At 65.0% G+C, this 9,993-nt stretch overlaps 1 protein-coding gene across 1 annotated transcript; it reads left to right on the top strand.

Moving 5' to 3' along the window:
- Positions 1-565: 565 nt before the first annotated feature.
- On the top strand, positions 566-9,029 carry PIP4P1 (phosphatidylinositol-4,5-bisphosphate 4-phosphatase 1). The gene is made up of 7 exons (XM_080571578.1): positions 566-719; positions 1,288-1,460; positions 1,569-1,675; positions 3,007-3,112; positions 4,300-4,352; positions 5,553-5,643; positions 6,870-9,029. Exons 1-7 carry the CDS (start codon positions 602-604, stop codon positions 7,011-7,013), a joined length of 792 nt encoding a protein of 263 aa, XP_080427704.1. The 5' UTR covers positions 566-601; the 3' UTR covers positions 7,014-9,029.
- Positions 9,030-9,993: the final 964 nt, after the last annotated feature.

A 9,993-nucleotide genomic window follows, 5' to 3' on the forward strand; every position in this document is an offset into this window, starting at 1 on the left:
GGGGGGGAGGTGGCGGGGAGGGGTCACGTGAGGCGCGCGGGCCAATGGGGGGAGAGCGGCAGGGAAGAGGGAGGGGGCGGTTGCTATGGGAACGGGGGGAGGTGGCCGGCAGGGGGATCACGTGAGGGGCGGGAGCCAATGAGGGGAGAGGGGAGCGGCAGAGGGGAGGGGCGCGGTTGCTATGGGAACGGAGGGGGGGCCGGGAGGAGGTCACGTGAGGCGCGCGGGCCAATAAGCGGCGGGCGTGACGGAAGAGGGAGGGGGCGGTTGCTATGGGAACGGGGGGAGGTGGCTGGGGGCCGTCACGTGATAGACGCGGGCCAATGAGGGGAGAGGGGAGCGGCAGGGGGAGGGGGCGGTTGCTATGGGAACGGCGGGAGGTGGTCGGAGGGTGTCACGTGATCCGAGCGGGCCAATGAGGAGAGAGCAGGGAGGAAGAGGGAGGGAGTTGGTTGCTATGGGAACAGAGGGAGGTGGCTGGGGGGCATCACGTGATAGACGCGGGCCAATGAGGGGAGAGGGGAGCGGCAGGGGGAGGGGGCGGTTGCTATGGGAACGGGGGGAGGTGGCCGGGCGGGGGTCACGTGAGGCGCGGCGGCCAATGGGAGCGCGAGGAGGCGGTGACGCGGCGGCGATGGCGGACGGGGAGCGGTCGCCGCTGCTGCCCGCGGAGGCTCCGGGGCCTGGGCCGGGGCCTGGGGCCGGGGGGGGCCCTGCCGGTGAGAGGGGGCGTGGCCTGCGGCGGGGGGCGTGGCTTCAGCCGGTGGGCGGGGCCTCTTGTGGGCGGGGTTTGGGGAGGGGAGGGCTTGGGCAGGGGGAAGGGGGAGGGGAGGGGCTTGGGGGAGGGGGTGGGGTGGTGGGCGGGGCTTGGGGAGGGGGTGGGGTGGTGGGCGGGGCTTGGGGAGGGTGGGCGGGGCTTGTATCAAGGGGGCGTGGCCTGTCGGGTGGGGTGTGGCCGAGTGGGAGGGGCTTGATGAAGGGGCGTGGCTTGCAAACGGGGTTATCTGCAGTGGGCGGGGCTTGTGGGGGTGGGAAAGGGCGCGGGGGCGGGGCTACGGGCGCGGGGGGCGTGGCCACAGCCGCCAGGCCACGCCCCCTCCCTCCCCGTCGCCGGGCAACGCCTCCTCGCTCCCCCCTCCCTCCCCGAACCGTTGCTAAGCAACGGCGCCGCTCCCCCCTCCCTCCCCTAACCGTTGCCAGGCAACCGCGCCGCTCCCCCCTCCCCTCCCCTAACCGTTGCTAAGCAACGCCGCCACTCCCCCCTCCCCTCCCCTAACCCGTTGCCAGGCAACGCCGCTCCGCCGGGCCCGGGCGAGGCCCCGCCCCCTTACTCGCCATTGGGCAGCCCGGACGGGGGGGCGGGGCCGGCGGTCACGTGCCGCGTGTGCCAAGCGCCAATCAGCGTGGAGGGCAAGGCCCACCAGCACGTGGTCAAGTGCGGGGTCTGCAACGAGGCCACGGTAAGGGGGGGGGGGCGGGGCCTGCGCGGTGACGTCATTTCCGGTGATGCCGTTTCCGGTGACGTCACCCCCCGTGACGCCATTGGGGGGTCGTGACGTCACCGGCAGCCCATCCGGACGGCGCCCGGGGGCAAGAAGTACGTGCGGTGCCCCTGCAACTGCCTGCTGGTGTGCCGCGCCTCCGCCCGCCGCATCGCCTGCCCCCGGCCCTACTGGTCAGGCTGCGGGGGGGGACTGGGAGGGACTGGGAGGGCGCTGGGAGGGCCTGGGATATACTGGGAGGGGCGCTGGGATATACTGGGAGGGACTGGGAGGGGGCTGGGGGGCACTGGGATAGACTGGGAGGGCACTGGGAGGGGCTGGGGGGGCTGGGAGGGACTGGGATATACTGGGAGGGCACTGGGAGGGACTGGGATATACTGGGGGGGCGCTGGGAGGGGCTGGGGAGGCGCTGGGAGGGGCTGGGGTATACTGGGAGGGCACTGGGATATACTGGGAGGGCGCTGGGAGGGGCTGGGGGGGACTGGGAGGGGCTGGGGGGGACTGGGAGGGGCTAGGGGGGACTGGGATATACTGGGAGGGGCTGGGAGGGACTGGGATATACTGGGAGGGGGTTTGAGGGGACTGGGAGGGGGTTTGGGAGGTTTGGCGGTACTGGGAGGGGACTGGGAAGCACTGGGAGGGACTGGGGGGGTACTGGGGGATACTGGGATTTACTGGGAGGGCACTGGGATTTACTGGGAGGGCACTGGGATTTACTGGGAGGGGCTGGGGGGGCACTGGGAGGGGCTGGGAGGGACTGGGATATACTGGGAGGGCACTAGGGGGGACTGGGATATATTGGGAGGGTACTAGGAGGGGCTGGGAGGGCACTGGGAGGGGGGTTGAGGGGACTGGGAGGAGATATGGGGTGGCTGGGGGGGATTAGATGGCACTAGGATATACTGGGAGGGACTGGGATATACTGGGAGGGGGTTTGAGGGGAGTGGGAGGGCGTTGGGGGGGTTAAGGAGGGGATTGGTGGGCACTGGGAGGGACTGGGATATACTGGGAGGGCACTGGGAGGGGGTTTGGGGCACTGGGAGGGGGTTGAGGGGACTGGGATGGACTGGGAGGGGGTTGGGGGGGTTAAGGAGGGGATTGGAGGGCACTGGGAGGGACTGGGACATACTGGGAGGGGGTTGGAGGGGCTGGGAGGGGATATGGGGTGGCTGGGGGGGATTGGAGGGGACTGGGATATACTGGGAGGGACTGGGATATACTGGGAGGGGATATGGGGGACTGGGGGGGCACTGGGATATAGTGGGGGGGCACTGGGAGGGGTTATGGGGGGACTGGGATGGACTGGGAGGGGACTGGGATGGACTGGGAAGGGATATGGGGACACTGGGAGGGAGTTTGGGGGCACTGGGATACACTGGGGGGCACTGGGATACACTGGGAGGCCACTGGGCCCTACTGGGAGCAGCTGGAGGGGCCTCCCAGTCCCCTCCCAGTGCCTCCCAGCCCCCCCCCCAGTGCTCCCAGTATAACCCAGTGCTCCCAGTAAGCGCGTCATCAACCTGGGCCCGGTGCAGGGGGGGGCGCCCAGCCCCGAGCCCCCCCCCGGCGGCGTGCGGGTGGCCTGCGCCCACTGCGGGGCCCCCTTCCTGGTGAGTGACCCCAAAACCGCCCCAAAACCACCCGAAAATGGGCAAAACGGCCCCAAAAGGGACCGGGGACCCAAAACTGCCCGAAACGGCCCCAAAATGGGACCGAAATGGGGTCAAAAGGGCTCAAAATGGCCCTAAAATGGCCCCAAATGGTATTTAGGATCGTGAAGTGACCCCATAACGGCCCCAAAAGGACCCCAAAAGGGGGGAAATGGACCCAAAAGGGCCACGGGGACCCAAAATTGCCTGAAATTGCCCCAAAATGGGACCGAAACGGGGCGGAAAGGGCTCAAAATGGCCCCAAAACAGCCCCAGAATGGCCCAAAATGGTATTTAGGATCGTGAAATGGCCCCAAAATGGCTCTAAAAGGGGGGAAATGGACCCAAAAAGCAACCCAGGACCCAAAACTGCCTGAAATTGCCCCAAAATGGGACAAAAATGGGGCGAAAATGGCTCAAAATGGCCCCAAAATGGTATTTAGGATCCTGAAGTGACCCCATAACGGCCCCAAAAATACCCAAAAGGGGGGAAATGGACCCAAAAAGCACCCAGGGACCCAAAACTGCCAGAAATTGCCCCAAAATGGGATCAAAATGGGGCAGAAAGGGTTCAAAATGACCCCAAAATGGCCCAAAACGGTATTTGGGATCGCAAAATGATCCCAAAACGGCCCTAAAATGACTCTAAAAGGGGGAAAACGGCCCCAAAAGGGCCACGAGGACCCAAAACTGCCCGAAATGGCCCCAAAAATGGGACTGAAATGGGGTGAAAAGGGCTCAAAATGGCCCTAAAATGGCCCAAAATGGTATTTAGGTCATGAAATGACCCTAAAATGGCCCTAAAATGGCCCTAAAAGGGGGGGAAATGGACCCAAAAAGCAGCCGGGGACCCAAAACTGCCAGAAATTGCCCCAAAATGGGATTGAAGTGGGGCAAAAAGGCCCCAAAATTGCCCCAAAATGCCCCAAAATGGCATTTGGGATCGTGAAGTGACCCCATAACGGCCCTAAAAAGACCCCAAAAGGGGGGGAATGGCCCCAAAATGGCTACGGGGACCCAAAACCGCCCGAAATGGCCCCAAAACGGGACCAAAACAGCCCCAAAATCCCCCAAATCCTCCCCAAAACCCCCAAACCCTACAAAACAACCCCAAAACCCTACGAATTTGCCCCAAACCGTCCCCGCAGTGGACCGAGTTCGCCGACCGCAGCCTGGCGCGCTGCCCCCACTGCCGCAAGGTGTGAGTGTCCTATAGGGGGCCTATAGGGGGCGGGGGGGGCTATAGGGGGCGGGGGGGGCTATAGGGGTGGGGGGGGCTCTATAGGGGGTGACCCTATAGGGGGTGGTCCTATATGGGGCAGGGGGCCCTATGGGTGAGGGGTGACCCTATAGGGGGCGGGGGGACCCTATAGGGGTGAGGGGACCCTATAGGGGGCGGGGGGATCCTATAGAGGTGAGGGGACCCTGTAGGGGGCGGGGAGACCCTATAGAGGTGGGGGGGGGGGCTATAGGGGGCAGGGGGACCCTATGGGGGTGAGGGGACCCTATGGGGGCAGGGGGACCCTATAGGGGTGATTGGAACTCTATAGGGGGCGGGGAGACGCTATAAGGGTAGTGGGTGCCCTATAGGGGGTGGTCCTATAGGGGGCAGGGGGCCCTATGGGGGGGGGTGACCCTATAGGGGTGGGGGGACCCTATAAGGGTGAGGGGACCCTATAGGGGATGGGGAGACCCTATAGGGTGACAGTGACCCTATAAGGGCGGTGGCGGCCCTATAGGGTGTGGGTGGGACCCTATAGGGGGTGGTCCTATAGGGGGTGGGGAGACCCTATAGGGGTAGTGGGGGCCGTATAGGGCGGTGATGGGACCCTGGGGGGGGGGGGGGCCTATAGGGGGTTGACCCTATAGGGGGTGGTCCTATAGGGGTGGGGGGACCTTATAGAGGGTGGGGGGACCCTATAGGGGCGGGAGGACCCTATAGAGGTGGGGGGACCCTATTGGGGCTGAGGGGACCCTATAGGGGATAGGGAGACCCTATAGGGGTGGGGGAGGGCCTATAGGGGAGTGATGGGACCCTATGGGGGGGGGGCTATAGGGGGTGACCCTATAGGGGGTGGGGAGACCCTATAGGGTAGTGGGGGCCGTATAGGGGAGTGACGGGACCCTATAGGGGTTGGGGGGGGGGCCTATAGGGGGTTGACCCTATAGGGGGTGGCCCTATAGGGGGCAGGGGGACCCTATAAGGGTGAGGGGACCCTATAGGGGGTGGGGAGACCCTATAGGGGTGGGGTGGGGGCCCTATAGGGGGTGGCCCTATAGGGGGCGGGGGGACCCTATAGGGGTGGGGGGGGCCCTATAGGGGGCGGGGGTGGGGCCCATAGGGGGCGTGTCCCTATAGGGGCCGCTATAGGTGCCCCTATAGGGCCGTCCCCGCCCCCAGGTCGGCCGTGGGGTCCCGGTTCCCGCGGCGCCGCTGCCTCTGCTGCCTGCTGGGGGGGCTCCTGCTGGGGGCCGGCGCCTGCGGGCTGGCCGTGAGTGCGCTGGGGGCACTGGGAGGCACTGGATGTGCTGGGAGGGACTGGGAGGGGGTCTGGGGGCACTGGGAGGGGGTTTGGAGGGTTATGGGGAGACTGGGAGGGACTGGGAGGGCACTGGGAGGGGCTGGGGGGGGCTGGGAGGGGGTCTGGGACACTGGGAGGGGGTTTAGGGGGGTTATGGGGGAGGCTGGGGGGACTGGGGGGGCTGGGAGGGGGTCTGGGGGCACTGGGAGGGGCTTTGGGGGGGTTAAGGTGGAGTTTGGGGGGACTGGGAGGGGACCGGGATGTACTGGGAGGGCACTGGGAGGCACTGGGGGGGGTCTGGGGGGGACTGGGAGGGGGTCTGGGGGCACTGGGAGGGCACTGGGATATACTGGGAGGGGGGTCGGGGGGGTTATGGGGGAGTTTGGGGGGACTGGGAGGGACTGGGAGGGGTTTTAGGGGGACTGGGAGCCACTGGGAGGGCACTGGGATGTACTGGGAGCGACTGGGATGTACTGGGAGGGGCTGGGGGGGACTGGGATGGGGTCTGGGGGCACTGAGAGGGGACTGGGATATACTGGGAGGGGCTTTGGGGGGGCTATGGGGGGGGTTGGAGGTACTGGGAGAGACTGGGAGGGTGCTTGGGGCCACTGGGATGCACTGGGAGAGGGTTTGGGGGACCCCGGGGATACTGGGGTGTACTGGGAGGGGCTTTCTGGGGCACTGGGCCATACTGGGATATACTGGGAGAGGGTTTCTGGGTTCCTGGGGCTACTGGGAGGGCTTTTTTGGGCCACCAGTCTGTACTGGGATGTACTGGGAGAGGGTTTGGGGGACCCTGGGGATACTGGGATGCACTGGGAGGACCTTTTTGGGGCACTGGGCTATACTGGGATATATTGGGAAAGGGTTTCGGGGTTCCTGGGGATACTGGGAGGGCCTTTTTGGGTTACCGGTCCATACTGGGATGTACTGGGAGAGGGTTTCGGGGTTCCTGGGGCTACTGGGAGGGCCTTTTTGGGTTACTGGGCCATACTGGGCTGTACTGGGAGAGGGTTTCGGGGTTCCTGGGGCTACTGGGATGTACTGGGCGAGGCTTTTTTGTTACTGGTCCATACTGGGGCGGTGTTTTCCGGCCATGTTCCCTCCCGGTACGTACCGGGCGGGCCTTTTTGGGCCACCGCCCCGTACTGGGACCGTACTGGTCCATACTGGGAGCGCCCCCCCTCCCCCCGCAGGTGGGCACGTGGGCGGCCGCCCGGCGCTTCGGGGCCCTGCACGCGGCCTGGGCCCTGCTGGTGGCCGCGGCCGGCGCCTGCCTCCTGCGGGCCGGCTACTGGGGCTGCCTGCGGGTCAGCCACCCCCTGCCCCGCCACGCCTGAGCCCCCCCCCGCCCCCGCCACACGCCTGCCACACGCCTGCGACACGCCTGCCACGCGCCCGGGGCCGAGGGGGGGCACGCGGCGGGGACGCCGGGGGCACGGGACGAGAGGCGGAGGCGGGGAGACGCGGCTGGGACGCGCTTGGGTCGCGGGACGTCCGTCGGACACGCTTCGGTCATGGGACGTGTTTGGGACATGCTTCGGTCATGGGAACATGTTTAGGACATGCTTCGTTCATGGGTCATCCATCGGACACGCTTCAGTCATGGGACGTGTTTAGGACACGCTTGGGTCATGGGTCATCCATCGGACACACTTCGGTCATGGGAACATGTTTGGGACATGCCTATGTCATGGGACATCCATCGGACACGCTTAGCTCATGGGATGTGCTTCGGACACGGCTGTGTCATGGGAGAGCCGTTGGACACGCTTGGGTCATGGGATGTGTTTAGGACATGCTTATGTCATGGGAGGTCCATTGGACATGCTTAGGTCATGGGACGTCTTTAGGACACGCTTGGGTCATGGGACATCCATCGGACACGCTTCAGCCTTGGGAACATGTTTAGGGCATGCTTATGTCATGGGACATCCATCGACACGCTTCGGTCATGGGACGTGTTTACGACACGCTTCCGTCATGGGAACATGTTTAGGACATGCTTATGTCGTGGGACATCCATCGGACACGCTTCAGTCATGGGATGTGCTTCAGACACGGCTGCAGCACGGGAGAGCCGTTGGACATGCTTGGGTCATGGGACATCCATCGGACATGCTTAGGTCATGGGATGTGCTTCGGACATGGCTGCGGCATGGGAGAGCCGTCAGACACGCTTCAGTCATGGGAACATGTTTAGGACACGCTTCAGTCCTGGGACATCCATCGGACACGCTTGGGTCATGGGAACATGTTTAGGACACGCTTGGGTCATGGGACATCCATCGGACACACCTGGGTCATGGGAGATCCAGCGGTCATGCTTAGGTCATGGCATGTGCTTCGGACACGGCTGCGTCATGGGAGAGCCGTCGGACACGCTTCAGTCATGGGACATCCATCGGATACGCTTGGGTCATGGGAACATGTTTAGGACACGCTTCGGGCGTGGGAACGTTTGGGACATGCCTATGTCATGGGAGATCCATGGGACACGCTTGGGTCATCGGACATGCTTAGGTCAAGAGACAGCCATCGGACATGGCTGCGTCATGGGAACATGTTTAGGACACGCTTCAGTCATGGGGGAGCTGTCAGACACGCTTAGGCCATGGGAACATGTTTAGGACATGGCTGCATCGCGGGAACACGTTTAGGACACGCCTGGGTCATGGGAACGTGTTTAAGACACGCCTCGGTCACGTGACATGCCTCGGACACGCTCGGGTCACGTGACACGCCTCCGACAGGCTTAGGTCATGTGACACGCCTCAGACACACCTGGGTCATGTGACACGCTTAGGACACGCTTCAGTCATGGACACACCTCGCACGCGCTTGGGTCACGTGACACGCCTCCGACATGCTTGGGTCACGTGACACGCCTTGTTCCCGACTGCAGTCACGTGACATACAACGAACACGCCCGGGTCACGTGACGCGCTTAGGACACGCTTCAGTCATGTGACACGCCTTGGATGCGCTTGGGTCATGTGACACGCCTCAGACACGCTTGGGTCACGTGACACACCACGAACACGCTTAGGTCATGTGACACGTTGTTCCCAACTGCGGTCATGTGACTCACAACGAACACGCCCGGGTCATGTGATGCGCTTAGGACATGCTTCAGTCACGTGACACGCCTCGGACACGCTTAGGTCACGTGACACACCACGAACACGCTTAGGTCACGTGACACGCGTTGTTCCCGACTGCGGTCACGTGACACGCCTCGGACACGCTCGGGTCACGTGACGCGCTTCGGACACCCCCTGCGTCACGTGACCGCGGGACGCGCTCCGGTCACGTGACCCCCCGACTCGTGACGTCACCGGCCACGCCCCCGGGCGCCATCTTGGCCCCGCCCCCTCCCCGCATGCCCCCCCCCCTCCCCTCCCCCCCCAAAAAAGAACCCGGAAGAAAAAAGGGGGCGGGGCCTGACCCGGAGGCGGCTCCTGATTGGCTGCGCGGAAACGGGGGGGGGGGAGGGGAGGGAGGGGTCCCTGAGGGCCGCGCCGGGCGCTGGGGGGGGGCTATAGGGGACGGGGGGGGTATAGGGGATGGGGGGGGTATAGGGGCCGGGGGGGCTATAGGGGCCGGGGGGGCGTTATAGGGTCGGGAGGGGGGGATATAGGGGATGAGGGGGGTATAGGGGAGGGGGGGGCTATAGGGGTTGAGGTGGGGGGGGGCTATAGGGGAAGGGGGGGGTCTATAGGGGTTGGGGGGGGCTATAGGGGCTGGGGGGGTGTTATAGGGTCGGGGGGGGGCTATAGGGGACGGGGGGCGTTATAGGGTCGAGGGGGGGTGATATAGGGGACGAGGGGGATATAGGGGAGGGAGGCGGTCTATAGGGGCCAGGGGTGGGTATAGGGGCTGGGGGGGGCTATAGGGTCAAGGGGGCTATAGGGCTGGGGGGTGTCTATAGGGGTTGGGGGGGGCTATAGGGGTTGAGGGGGGGACAATAGGGGACGGGGGGGCTATAGGGGTGGGGGGGGGTTATAGGGTCGAGGGGGTATAGGGGTTGGGGGGGGTCTATAGGGTGGGGGGGGGCTATAGGGGTTGAGGGGGGCTATAGGGGCTATGGGGCATTATAGGACCAAGGGGGGGCTATAGGGGCAAGGGGGGGGCTATAGGGGCTGGGGGGGCATTATAGGGTCGGGGGGGGTCTATAGGGGCCGGGGGGGGTATGGGGGAGGTAGGGGTGTTATAGGGCCGGGGGGGGCTATAGGATTGGGGGGGGCTCTATAGGGGCTGGGGAGGGGGTATAGGGGTGGGGGGTGTCTATAGGGTTTGGGGGGGGGGTTGTAGGATTGG

This window comes from Anser brachyrhynchus (assembly GCF_964034855.1).
Source record: "Anser brachyrhynchus genome assembly, chromosome: 34".
In the NCBI taxonomy this organism is placed as follows: Eukaryota; Metazoa; Chordata; class Aves; order Anseriformes; family Anatidae; genus Anser; species Anser brachyrhynchus.

Bases quoted from the DNA above. Each gene is read 5' to 3' on its own strand.
- PIP4P1 (XM_080571578.1), top strand. From the start codon at position 602: ATGGGAGCGCGAGGAGGCGGTGACGCGGCGGCGATGGCGGACGGGGAG. The intron at 3,113-4,299 runs GTGAGTGACCCC...CCGTCCCCGCAG, and splicing joins ACTGCGGGGCCCCCTTCCTG to TGGACCGAGTTCGCCGACCG. The intron at 4,353-5,552 runs GTGAGTGTCCTA...CCCCGCCCCCAG, and splicing joins TGCCCCCACTGCCGCAAGGT to GTCGGCCGTGGGGTCCCGGT.